Genomic DNA, 14229 nt, shown 5'->3' with positions numbered 1-14229 from the left:
GAGTCATGACAACTACAGCCCTGGAATGTTTCTGAGGCACTGTTTTTCCACAGTTAACAGGGACCAGAATGAAAACAGAGGTTCCTCATAGCACTTACTATTTTTTATTGCTCCTTAATTAAAAGGTATAATCCACCCTTCCTCGCCAAAGGGAGCCCAGAGTGAATCACAATAATAAAATTAGCTAAGTACCAATTTAAAACAATACTATTGCAGACTGAAGTTAAAACCAACAGTGTAAAACTATCATTGTTTACTGGAGGTTCATCAGGGTTTTTGTTTTGTGTGTTCTTACAGTGCCAAACTGCACATCAAGGTCCTGGTGTCTATTGATCTCATTGCACAGATTTTGGTTTCCATTTAGAAATATGTCGTGTAGCCAACAATTTTTCTCTCTTTCAAGGCTTAAAGATATTCTCTTCTTCCTTTTTGCAGCTTGCCCATTGGTTTATAAAGATGGCAACAGCCTAGCAGGTATAGTATTTCTATACATTCCTTCTTCATTCCTTCATTTGCATTTCTATATTGCCTTCCTGCCAAGGCACCCAAGGTGGCTTACAAGTTTAAAGCACAAATTTAAACACGTGAAATTGGGAGTGGGGAGAGACTGACAGGAGCAGACCTTGCTGTATCTGCTTCCCTAACACTCCCTCGGACTCTTCATCTTCTGTTAATTGTTTAAAGGATTATATTTCTCATTTGCAGATACTTCCCTAACTGACATGCCTACTACTAATAATTTTGAAATATACTCGGAGTCGAGTGTGAATTTCATGCTCTTTATTGAGCTCATACTAGCAATGAATGGAACTTTCCCCAAAAGTCTAGCTATATATTATACATTATTTACACAATGGGCCCCGAGTGATTGGCTAATTCTGGGCTGCTCCTGTAGGCCAGTCAGGTTGCGGATTCACCTCCTCCAGAAGCCTGATTGGCTGCTCCTGCAGGCCAATCAGGTCGCTAATTCACTTCCACCTGGAGCTGGATTGAGTGGCTCCTGCGGACCAATCATACTGCTGCATTCTGGATCCTATTGTTCTAGGATTCAGCTCAGTACATAACAAATTTAATAATAATTTATTATTTATACCCCGCCTATCTGGCTGGGTTTCCCCAGCCACTCTGGGCAGCTTCCAACAACAAATTAAAAATACATTAAAAATACTACTGCTCTGGAAAGGTTTATTGTTCAACTGTTAAAAGCCGTAGTCATATAATGAGACTGTCTGGTACACTCTGCCAGGGCCGTGTCAATCATTCATGGCATCACACACACACACACACTCACACACACACACACTACAGGACTTCAGCTTGCAACAAATCTAGTTAGGAAATTACTGCTGGGCTCAGATAATAAGAGACAGCAGCTTCATTGGAAGTAATGATTTATGGCTGATGGTTGCCTGAACGTGTCTGGGCAAACCTTGGGCTCATGTTATCCTCTCTCCTCTATTCCCCTTTGGCAAGGGCTTGAGGAGATCAGAAGCTTTTGCTTCTACGTTCGACTAGTTGCAATTTAGCGCCGTGTCCAATACTGATCAAACTGGTGGTTAGTTTTAACTATAGTTTGCTGAAACAAGCCAACTCTGAAGCTGTCTTCTTTCAATAAATCATAGTCAAGAGTAGTCACAGTCAGGGTTCAGATGTAATACTAAACTGGGGCTAATTGAAGACGGAACCGAAATCTTCCAACCCTTTTAGAGCTACACTGCAGGAGCAGAGAAGGGAGAGAATGTGAGCATGAGACTCATTCCGGTACCAATAAACTATAGTTTATCATTACACCGAATGCAGTCAATGATTGGTCAAGGTCACATAGGAGAGTTCGGGAAGACTAAGCACCTTGGAACAAAGTCTCCAACCTAAATACTTCATTCTCAGGGCCAAGCTGGCCTCTTATGCACAAACTCCATTGGAGAACCTGAGCTATGAAAGGCCATAATGATTCTATTGCAAATCTATTTTTTCCCATGGGTTTTCTGCTGCTGCTGCTCAACTTACACCAGTATAAATAAATATGCATTCTCTAGAGCTCATGCTTTGGATTTCAAAAGGTTTAATTCCTGTCAGATGCCTTGTACACCTCCCTCCACCAACTCCTTAAGCCAAGCTGGTGCCAAATATATTGCTCGCCTCCCTTTGGACCGCATCAGTGAGGCTGGGAGAGGGGTCTTGTCATCTGGGCTGCCCAGGACCTCCATACATGCCGCCCAGACAAATATACCTTAGAAAGTCACTTCAGTGCTTCTAATGCAGTGGTTTGACTTCGTCCCCTGGAGGCACACTCCATTGTCTCTCAAGACAGATGGATGCTGCCGCCGCCAATTCCTGCCATTTTGTTCAGCAGCTTTCAGTTGGAGGAGAATTTAGTACTGGGCTAATTGAACCAATGGCCTGACTCAGCACCATGCAACGTCAATCTCTTTTAGCTGACAACCTTTTCCACTTTTCCTTTCAAGCACCTTTAAAACATATGACACTTGAGCAAGTTGACAACCACCTTCTTACATTATTTTATAGGGTTTTGTGATTTGAAAGTTCCCAGGGAAATGTGCCCGTGCTAGTAAACTTAGCGGTGGTATAAATCTTCAGTCATTTTCACTCCCAAACCACATTAAGAGAAGTCAGTGACACGTCTTATGTTTTTCAGGATTCAAAATGATGGAGATGTTTGGTTTGGTGGAAAAAGAGTTTGCAACTGTGGAAGGGGTTTCTATGGAGCCTGGAACATTTAATGCCTACTCCTGCTACAGACTGCATAAGGATGCTTTGGTTTCCCAGCCAACCAAGTATGAACTCTAGATGTATTCTTAAAATATGTTGGTGTAATTGTAGCCAAAGCTCATGGAAGCTAAACCATAGCAACATTTTCTAAATCTGCATCTGAATACTGGATTTGTAAAAGCGGGCCCTACCATTAGGCAAGAGAGGCAATCCACCTCAAGCTCAGATTCTGGGTGACAAATTGTGAGTGAGATCCCATGGAGCTTTTCTTTCCTCCCTTCCCTCTGCAGCCTCACTGTGCACCCCCAAAATCTGCTCTGAATGATTGGAAGACCCTCTGGAGTAACAGAGAGGGACATTTGAGTTTCTGCCTCAGGTAGCAAAATATCTATTTTGGGCCCATCTCAGAAGCTCCGTATGGTATTTAACCATTACAAAAAATAGCAAAGGTTTCAAGTTATTTGGGGGCATGGCGGTAAATGTTTTCACTGGTGAAAAGGTGAGGGTTTTTATGGATGCAAATGAAGCAGTCTCACTAAGCAAACAGGACAGTGTTTTTGGGGAGAGGAAATGAAGAAACTGCAGCACCTTGCAGTTCAGGAAAATGCAGAATGGTAGTGAGTTACTTATTTGTGTGTTACTCACATGCTCAGTGTTTCCCAGCTTTATCATCTCTGAGCACAATCAAGTGCAAGATCTTCTGCACAACAGAATACGTTTCCATGTGCAGAATTTCCCCCATCACATGCAAGTTTCTCTAGATCTATGGAATTCTCTCCACCCCCCCAGTGTACCTGGTTGATTATGAAATAAGTATCCCAATTCCAAAATCTGCTTGGGAGGCACAATCCCTCCCCACTACTGGCGAGAGGAGATTTCCTTAGTTCTCCAGATGTCACATTCCTGCCTCCTGTCAGTCATTTGATTGGCAGGGGAAGGGGTTGAGTGGAAGGTCTGTGAGTAGCACTGTTCTCGGAGCTGTCTGAATTAGGGCATCTAGCTATAGTATTATTATTCTTGAACCAAGCTTTTGCTTGCTTCCCAAGAAGAAGTCGTGGGCAGAACCCTCCTTCCAAACATTTACAGTAAGCATCTCTCCTGTAACGCAAGTCTGCCCAGACTGCCTCTGGAATGTTACCAGTATTAATCTTTACCTTGGCCAAACCAACCGTGCTTGCCCCTATATATATATATATATATATATATATCTGTATTCATTAAAACCCCTCGTCATATGTCACACTCTGGCATGAGGGCTGAGTGCTGAAAACACGAGAGAGGAGCATATTGAGTTTCGGAGAAAGTTGAGTCCAAGAGCAGGATTTAACTTGGGAAGGGAAGCACGCTGCTTAAGTGGAGAGATAAAGCTAACTCAACCCATGTGTGGATTCTGAAAATGGTGGTGATTAGAAAAGGCAAGGCTTGCGGGATAGCACAGATTGTAACGTGGCATTCGGTGCTGGAAGAAGTGGGAACTTACAGGGTGGGTTCAGCATGGCAAACTTCCAATTGTTCTGTCTGCACAATGATTTGTGCTTGCCAGATGGAATATTCCCCTCCCCCTGTTCACTGTTCTCTGCGCTCTCCTGCTCCCACACTCGAGCCAATTTCAGGGGATGCAGGAGACATATGGGAGGAAGCTGTATCCCAATGTGGCTGAAAGACCTACATTGGCTCTCAGTACGTTTCCAAGCACAATTCAAAATGCTGGTGTTGACCTTTAAAGCCCTAAATGGCCTCAGCCCGGTATCCCTGAAGGAGCCTCTCCACCCCGTCTTTCAGCCCGGACACTGAGGTCCAGCGCCAAGGGCAATTCCCTCCCTGCATGAAATGAGGTTTCAGGGAACCAGGCAGAGGGCCTTCTCGGTAGTGGCACCCACCCTGTGGAATGCCCTCCCATCAGATGCCAAGGAAATAAACAACTATCTGACTTTTAGAAGACATCTGAAGGCAGCCCTGTTTAGGGAAGTTTTTAATGTTTGATGTTTTATCGTGTTTTTAATGTTCTGTTTAGAAACCCAGCCAGATGGGCGGGGTACAAATAAATTAGTAGCAGTAGTAGTAGTTGTTGTAGTAGTATTATCCTGTCCCAGTGAGGACCATGGGTATGCTCCACGACCATCCACTCCCCGCAAAAGTCCTTGCGGGGTTGTTTTTCTGCACAAGCAGAAATCTTTACCACAGACGAGGCTTGTTAGGTGAATCCTGCCCAAGACCACTTGCATTGGTGGAGAACCTTAGGACTGGGCCCAAATGTGGCCTTCAGAACCCTCCCTAGGACACACCTGCTCCCCAGGCTACCCTCCCTCTCCTCAGGCCCCACCCTTTACAGATCTTGCTCTGCGTCCTCCTTGCGTGGCTCCTTTTCCTTGACTAGATGTGATTGTGATAATTCCCCTTGTTGGCCTGGATGGAGAGGGTGTGTGTGTTTTGGGGTTTAGAAGGCTCTGGTTTTCATGTGACAGAAATGTAGCCTAGTGTACAAAGGTTAAGAGACAGGCCTGGGTCTTTTTGCCTTTGGCCTTGCCCACCTTTGCCTCTGATCCCCCACACTACCGGCAAACAGACCTTGGAAAGTTTCTCACAAGGAAATGTGCCCCTCAAGCTGAAAACATTTCCCCGTCCCTTCTGTAGAGCATGCCATGTTGTTTTTCAAATGTAAGTCATGCTTAGCCGGAACGAAACAGGTCGGCACTGCACACACAGCCCTTATTTCAGCCTTCCCCAAGCTGAGAGTTAAAGACAGTAAGAAATGTCTTTATTCCTTTCACAAGATGCCTTTTCCCCTGGTCTTATATGTTTAATTCATTGTTAAAAAACATGTTCTTGAAAGATCCTCTGAACCTCTGAGGTAAGAGCAAGACAAAAGATTGCTTTATTCATGCGAGAACAAATTACTGCCACTGAGTTTGGGCTGTACCTGATTAGGCGTGTGCAGCTTAGTTGCGCTGAAATTCGGATTCTGTGTTCCAGTGCTTGCAGAGAAGCACAACAGGTTCAAATTCAACCCTACAGCGGCAAATGCTACCTGGGATGCAACGCTGTGCTTGATGTTTTATTTGCTTAAGTGGTGTTGAGTCTTGGGTTTTGCACAAGGTGGATAGCTCTCACAGTAACTCTCTGGTTGGTCTCTGTCAAGTAACTGGAGGAGGAAATGAAATCCTATGAAATGCAGTTACTGTATCATAGGCTTCGCTTCAGCAAAGGCATTAAGCATCTCTTCTTGGCTGCCCTCCTCAAACCACTTCCTCTGGAGTCATCCTGAAGAGATGAAATTGCCCCACGGGAGCAAGTCTGAAGGCTGCAATGTAGTTAGACTCTTTTCTGCATGTCAGTTTCAAGATGTGTGAAATGACATCAGAAATATAATTATAAAAAAGTTTGCGGCAGTCGGCCACTCATCTTCTAACAGCTTAAGGGTGGCTTAACTAGAAGAGGCAAGTCTACTGTAGCCAGACCTCCAGGTCATTTAATTAAAAGTTTTAAAGGCGAAATAGGTGGTTATATGTAAAACTGAGAATACCATAGGCTCTCTAGTTTAAACGTTTTGGAATGAGGCCAGTGAGAGCATTGTACTGCTTTCTAAGCTCAGTTGAGTAGACTTCCTATCTGCAGCAGTCTTCTTTTCCATAACCTTCTGGTTTTGTCATCCAATGATCAGCGAAGGGCCACATCACAAATGCATTGAGAACTATGTTTGCTTTTTGGTAATGTACATGTTGAGTGTATGCATATGTATGTATGTATGCATGCATGCATGCATAGTCATATAATAAAATTATACATAAGGTGGCTTTCAAATAAAAGATATAAACCACAAAAATTAGCAACAAACCTAACAGTAAAAAAAGCAGCAGTTTGAAATTAGTGCTCTTTGGTTCTTTCCTTTTACCTCAGAAGTGCTAATTCAAGAAGATAGGAGCAATTACGACTGGGGCGTGGGGCGGAGGTGTGCTTTCAGGACCCCATTTCCTGTGATGACATCAGTTTCTGGAGCCTTATTTTCCTTTTACAGATATCTACACCCAGAGGGACTTCCTTCAGATTATACCATTACGTTTCTCTTCCGTATACTCCCTGAAACGCCCGAGGAACCGTTTGCTCTCTGGGAGATTCTGAATGAAGAATATGAGCCACTGGTTGGAGTTATTTTGGATAGTATGTTCATTGTGTCTTTATCTCAGACCTTGATTGATTGATTTGGTTTGTTTATATTCTGCCTTCCCATTCAAGGAGACAAAGGAAGCCATTACTGAATTCCCTGCCACACCCCAAAATAAAGTTATAACTTGTACCCCTGTACATTGTTCCCACACCCTTTTATGAGATCCTATTTCTATTTTCTATTTTATCATTTTGATGAAGCCTTCAAAGAAAATAAATTACTCGAAGGTATCTAAGTTGATGTTCCTCCTTTAAAAAACACTGTAAGCATATATCTCTGAAACATGTTCTGTCTCACGCTCCACAGATGGTGGCAAAACATTGACTTTCTTCAATTACGACTACAAAGGTGAATTCCAGACTGTCACTTTTGAAGGACCTGATATAAAGAAAATATTTTATGGAAGTTTCCATAAGGTGAGAATTGCTGAGACATTTGGGGGGAAAGGATGTGATCATGTAAAAAGAAGTGATAATATTCTGAATACTTTTTTCTGGTTTTGCTTTGTCTCTACCGAAAGGAGTGCTAAAATGGGGAATTAGGAGGTGTATCTGTTGTTGATTTTATAAAAAAAAACTATATGTATTTTCCTGGGCTTTCTTTCTTTTCATTTCTTTTTTTGGTATTAAACACATAATTTTCTTCCCTCAGTTGCATGTTGTCATCAGCAAAACTACAGCTAAAGTTGTGATTGATTGCAAACAAGTGGGTGAGAAGATGATCAATGCAGCAGGCAATATTTCTTCTGATGGGATAGAGGTACTGGGAAGAATGGTTCGATCGAGAGGGCCGAGGGACAACTCTGCCCCAGTAAGTGAAGCAGCTTGGTGTTTTGAGCTAAAAGAGAGCATTTTCTTTTTTTTAAAGGGTTGCCATATTAATATAATGTTCATGATGTAATGCGTGTAATGAGGAAAAAAAGCTGCTATTTGGTTATTTAAAGAAATGTTTGCCTGAGAAATTCTGGCTCATATAGAAAGCTGACAGTGAGAAGATTTAAATATCTGCCTTGGGTATCAGGAAAACTCTTTTTAACAAGTTCTTAACATGCTAGGGATGATCCCATGCCTAGATACATTGATGCCTACAACACCCACATTGAATAGTTTCGCCAGAAGGGCACCATGGACAGTGATAATGGGAGCTGCTGAGAATCTAAAACAATCATCCTTAGCATGTTAAGGGTCATGCTTTCCCTGTCCCGGTGAAAGTCATCCCATGGGACCATTTCCACCCCCCCCAACCAAACCTGAAACCTGATCAAGGTGGATCTAGAAAACCAGTCCCATCTAATTGTTTCTGGAGTTGTGTGGCAACCACTTGCTTGAGCACAATGCCCAGAATGGCGATGTCAATCACTGGTGCTCAACATCAAAAAAAACTAAGATCATGGCCACTGGTCCCATCACTTCCTGGCAAATAGAAGGGGAAGAAATGGAGGCAGTGAGAGATTTTACTTTCTTGGGCTCCATGATCACTGCAGATGGTGACAGCAGTCACGAAATTAAAATACACCTGCTTCTTGGGAGAAAAGCAATGACAAACCTAGACAGCACCTTAAAAAGCAGAGACATCACCTTACCAACAAAGGTCCGTATTGTTAAAGCTATGGTTTTCCCAGGAGTGATGTATGGAAGTGAGAGCTGGACCATAAAGAAGGCTGATCGCTGAAGAATTGATGCTTCTGAATTATGGTGCTGGAGGAGACTCTTGAGAGTCCCGTAGACTGCAAGAAGATCAAGCCTATCCATTTGAAGGAAATCAGCCCTGAGTGCTCACTGAAAGGATAGGTCCTGAAGCTGAGGCTCCAATACTTTGGCCACCTCATGAGAAGAGAAGGCTCCCTGGAAAAGACCCTGATGCTGGGAAAGATTAAGTGTACAAGGAGAAGGGCACAACAGAGGATGAGATGGTTGGACAGTGTTCTCGAAGCTACCAGCATGAGTTTGACCAAGCTGCAGGAGGCAGTGGAAGACCAGAGTACCTGGCGTGCTCTGGTCCATGGGGTCATGAAGAGTCGGACATGGCTAAATGACTAAACGATAACAACAATAGTTTATTTGGGGACTGGGTTAGGGTCTTCAGTGGTGGCTGAATTATGGATTCTTTTCGTGAAAGTGGTATAAGCCCCTTTTAACAAGACATTTACCTTCTCCTGGACCCATTGAAACACCGACTTGTTGGAAGTGAAAGGGTTAAGCATACAGGTGGACTTCCCAAGCACCTTTGTTAACAGCCTCAAGCCTTGAAGACTGAAAGTCATTTGCTTTGGATGCCTTCACAGATTGAACTTCATTAAGTACGGAGTCCATATTGTGGTGAATGTGAGCAATTTTATCAAAATTGCAAATACGTCTTGGCTTGCTACCAAAGGTACCAACATATCTCCCTCTTGCAAAGGGACACTGGATGACCCTCTTGCTTCTTCACCATCATCTTGATAATGAGTTCTTAAGTTGTGTTCATAAACTTGTGATTCTAAGAAGAGCATTGCCCTTATACTGTTGTTTCCTCCAAATGATTTGATATCATCCTTTTGCAAGACACCAAACCCTCCTTCTCTTATCAAGACTGGATCTCCCATTCATCATCCCCAAAAATGTCTTCAGGAACAGTACCATTGCATTCTGGGGATTAGAGAATGAAATAAGCTGAAGCTATAGGAGGAGAGGTGGGTTTGTGTCAAAGTTGGACAATCTACCCATAGCCTTTGACCTTTCCTGAGCAGCTAAGCTCCATTAAACATAATAGGACAAAAACTCAAAATAGGCTTACTCAGTGCTTTTTTTCTGGGTACGCAGGGGTGTGCATACACCTAAACATTTTGTGAATCTAAGTTTGGCCTTATTGAGGGGCAGTATTTCAATATGAGTAGGAAAATGAGAGTACGCCAAACATATTTTTTTTAGGAAAAAAAAGCACTGGACCTACTGCTTCTTGACTTGTCAGGAATATTTATCCCAAAATTATGCTAGAAGAAGAAGAAGAAGAAGAAGAAGAAGAAGAAGAAGAAGAAGAATTGCTTTCAGGCCTCAGGCTTAAATATGGGAATGAATACATCAGGCCTCACAGAACAATTGAACAAAACAACCTTTGTGACTACATTCCAACAGCAAAAGACAAAGATGAACTTATAAAAGGTTGCAGTTAAAGGGCCTTTTGTAGAAAGAAAAAGAAAGAAATGATGGCTTTTGTTAAAGAGAATCAGAACTGTATGAAGGATAAATGACATAGCAAAATCTACACCCACAGAAAAATGCTGGTTGCCTTCATGTGAATTGGTTGGTGGTTATGTAAGTCCGCAAGCATGCATTTCGAAACACAGCTCTGTAATGTACACTCAGTTACATCAGTTACAATGTTATCCTAAACATTAATAAAGCCTGTGTTGTATGATGCAAATTCAAGGATCCAAAGGTTTAATGCTTTCTATGGTTCAGGCAGGTAAACCCCCAGATGTGCTCATGTCTTCTCTGAGCCAGGGGGATGTCTAGTCCCTTTTCAGCGGCAAAGAGGAAGCTCCTCTGCTGTGCTTGCCTTAGATGCGGCAAGCCACACCCCCCAAGCCAGCCAATTGGCTGGCCAGGGAGATGACGCAGCAGAGGATTCCCCAGATCGCGCAGGGCTGGGACCCAGCCTCCGCGCAAGTGTTGGGGGCGGGAGCCCGCAACACCACCTCCTCCTGAGGTCGGAAGTGGCTTTCTCAACTATGCCTGGCACCTTGATTACAAATTAGGAACTATCTTACTGTGGAGAAATGCAGCGGAAATCATTGTTAATCAAAATAAATAGCACTCCAGCAGCTCCAACGTCTTCAAACTTGCTGTAATCTACTGCAATGCTTTCAAATATTCAGTAATAAAGAAGGCTGATCTCCGAAGAATTGATGCATTTGAATTATGGTGCTGGAGGAGACTCTTGAGAGTCCCATGGACTGCAAGAAGATCAAACCTCTCCATTCTGAACGAAATCAGACCTGAGTGCTCACTGGAAGGACAGATCCTGAAGCTGAGGCTCCAATACTTTGGCCACCTCATGAGAAGAGAAGACTCCCTGGAAAAGACCCTGATGTTGGGAAAGATGGAGGGCACAAGGAGAAGGGGACGACAGAGGATGAGATGGTTGGACAGTGTTCTCAAAGCTACCAGCATGAGTTTGGCCAAACTGCAGGAGGCATGGAAAACAGGAGTGCCTGGCATGCTTTGGTCCATGGGGTCACAAAGAGTCAAACACGACCAGACTAAACAACAACAACAATGATGGCTAGGCCTTGTGATATTTAAATCAACTTATCAAGTTCAAAGAGCACCCCAGACAACTGATCCCTGCATATGTGCAGACTGTGATGCTCACACGAACATATTCTGACCACAAAAAGGCTTTCCTATTTATATTCTTTGAAGAGGACCTCTCTGCATCTTCAGATAGAGCTCTTTCCTCTCCCTTCCATGAATGTGCCTGCTTATGCACATGCAAGAGCTTGCATGTGGACACCAGCAAATTAGGACAGTATATTTTTTGCATTTATGTTGTGTTCCTTAAAGCACCCTAGAGAGGCTGTTTGTTTATGCTGTCCAAATCACACACATGAGTTTTAGTGCTGTTCGGTCCAATCCTGCACAGATTTCTATGGATTTGTCTGCATCTGAATCTTGACCACGTGAAGTTTAAACGTAAATGTCCAAGAGTAAATGCCTCAGAAACAAAGAAACCTTTGTTTAGCAACTCAGCTGGAATAAGAAAGAGCAACCTAGGTCACAGTTTAAAGTCAGAAGAATGGCTGATTCAGCCGCTTTCAGCATCAATGAAATAAATCAATTCAAACCACTGTTTCTTGGTAATTTACTAAAAAATAATAATGCAATATCACATTGCATCCTTAGTCTGATTAATACTAACCCATGAAACAGAAGAAACCCACTTTGAGATTTTTATTACAAACAAGGAGTATAAAAGTGTTGTGAAATAAATAAATACAATAAGGAAATAAGGGCATATCATTTTCATTTGTTGTGATGGGATGAATTCCTGTGAGCACCCAGAAGTATCAACAAGAGGCGTATTATGTGAAACAGCTGAAAAAATGTAAAAAAATAATTTATCATGTTTAGTCTGTGATTCCCCTAAGCGCGTGCACACACACACACACACACACACACAGAGGATTTACATAGAACATATTTCTAAATACTAGTTTTAAAATTCACTCTTTTTATTAAGTTTGTAAAAATATTATAATATGTGAAATGTAAGGATCTTGTGGAAGCAATCCTATACACAAGAAGCTGCCATAAAGCAAGAAGGAGTACGTTAAAAGTTCCTTGGGAAGAAGGATTGATTGCTAAACCCTTCTGGGAATTGTGGGTCTCTGAGGGGAACAGGGGTCTCCTAACATCTTGCCACAGCCTTAACAAACTAGTTTCCAGGATACTTTGGGGGAGAAGCCACGACTGCTCAATCTGGTATGATACGCCTTTAAATGTACAGTACAGATGAGCAAGCATTGCTTCAAGTCAAAACCACTACACTATTAAAAGCCAAGCATCTATGCCAGCAGGGACGCAGGTGGCACTGTGGGTTAAAACACAGAGCCTAGGACTTGCCGATCAGAAGGTCGGCGGTTCGAATCCCCGCAACAGGGTGAGCTCCCGTTGCTCAGTCCCTGCTCCTGCCAACCTAGCAGTTTGAAAGCATGTCAAAGTGCAAGTAGATAAATAGGTACCGCTCTGGCGGGAAGGTAAACGGCGTTTCCATGCGCTGCTCTGGTTCGCCAGAAGCGGCTTAGTCATGCTGGCCACATGACCCGGAAGCTGTACGCCGGCACCCTCGGCCAATAAAGTGAGATGAGTGCCACAACCCCAGAGTCGGTCACGACTGGACCTAATGGTCAAGGGTCCCTTTACCTTTACCTTATCTGTGCCAGCAGCTGCATAGCTCCATGCTTTGCAAACTGAGCAATCAGCTGATTGTTGAGGCTTGCAAAGGACCATGGACGCACCAAGGATCAGCTGGTTGTCAAGACTTTATCGTGCTTGTATTGCCTTGTGCAAGTGCCTTTGGCCCAGACATGTCTCCACCTGCTCCATGTCTGACATCACATATGAGGTCAGATGCGTGTGCCTTGGCCAAAACAGCCTTTTGGGTCAAGTGAGCAGCGGCGGAGCAAGGGGGTGTGGGCAGCATTGGGTGTCATCCTGAGGGGTGTGTGACATTCAGCCCCCTGCCTGTGACTCCCAAGCCTACAGCGAGCAGTGGCAAAGCTCCCTTCCTTCCCCTGGCTTGCTGTAGGCTTGGGAGTCACAGACGGGGTGGTGCGTGACAAAATTTCTGCACCGGGTACCACCTCACCTTGCTATGCCTCTGCAAGTGAGGAAGACCAAATTAGGTCTGTAGGCAGGAGGGTCCCTCCCCATCCTCCAATCTAAGGCAATTCCTTTATTGTTTGAGATGGCTCTCCTTCACTGATCTTCTGAAGTGGCTACATCTTATGTTATATTTCCCCTTTTTCCAAACCAGTTCCAGCTGCAGATGTTTGACATCGTCTGCACCACTTCATGGGCCAACAGAGATAAATGTTGTGAACTTCCAGCTTTGGTAAGCTCTCGCTTTTTAAAACTTCTGTTTGGTGACATGTGGTTCTAATTTACCGTATTTTTTGCTCTATAAGACTCACTTTTTCCCTCCTAAAAAGTAAGGGGAAATGTGTGTGCGTCTTATGGAGCGAATGCAGGCTGCGCAGCTATCCCAGAAGCCAAAACAGCAAGAGGGATTGCTGCTTTCACTGCGCAGCGATCCCTCTTGCTGTTCTGGCTTCTGAGATTCAGAATATTTTTTTTTCTTGTTTTCCTCCTCCAAAAACTAGGTGCGTCTTGTGGTCTGGTGCGTCTTATAGAGCGAAAAATACGGTAATTTAAGATTGATGCAGATTAATGCCTAATTTGGAATCTACCGAACCAGCCATGACAGGGCCTTCTTTTTCTCACCAGAGGGATGAAGAAAGCTGCCCTGCCCTACCTCATTCTTGCTCCTGTTCTGAAGTCAGCAAGGGAGCTAATGGACCCCCTGGACCACCAGTAAGGTTTTAATAATAATAATAATAATAATAATAATAATAATAATAATGTGTTTGCTTTGGTTCTCTGCCATGGACCAGCATGTCATGTTTGATTTCATGCTTGACAAAGTTGAACATGAACTTATTTGAACCAAGAAAGGTCTGATGCTTTGAGTATGTTTTGAGTATAGTGGTACCTTGGGTTACAGACGCTTCAGGTTACAGACTCCACTAACCCAAAAATAGTACCTTGGGTTAAGAACTTTACCTCAGGATGAGA

At 43.4% G+C, this 14229-nt stretch overlaps 1 protein-coding gene across 4 annotated transcripts in view; it reads left to right on the top strand.

Annotated features, from left to right (window-relative positions):
• Positions 1–14229, top strand: part of COL14A1 (collagen type XIV alpha 1 chain) — a 131034-nt gene that overhangs the window by 85877 nt on the left and 30928 nt on the right. For all 4 annotated transcript variants that reach the window (XM_081012464.1, XM_081012465.1, XM_081012467.1 and 1 more), the window contains 7 exons: positions 436–474; positions 2657–2795; positions 6746–6888; positions 7202–7311; positions 7547–7705; positions 13412–13489; positions 13882–13968. In XM_081012464.1, the coding sequence (XP_080868590.1) occupies positions 436–474; positions 2657–2795; positions 6746–6888; positions 7202–7311; positions 7547–7705; positions 13412–13489; positions 13882–13968 (755 nt within the window). The remainder of the gene's footprint in view (positions 1–435; positions 475–2656; positions 2796–6745; positions 6889–7201; positions 7312–7546; positions 7706–13411; positions 13490–13881; positions 13969–14229) is intronic.

The sequence above is a fragment of the Podarcis pityusensis genome, assembly GCF_964106645.2.
Source record: "Podarcis pityusensis genome assembly, chromosome: 7".
In the NCBI taxonomy this organism is placed as follows: domain Eukaryota; kingdom Metazoa; phylum Chordata; class Lepidosauria; order Squamata; family Lacertidae; genus Podarcis; species Podarcis pityusensis.
This window is presented reverse-complemented; position numbering and strand designations above follow the sequence as displayed.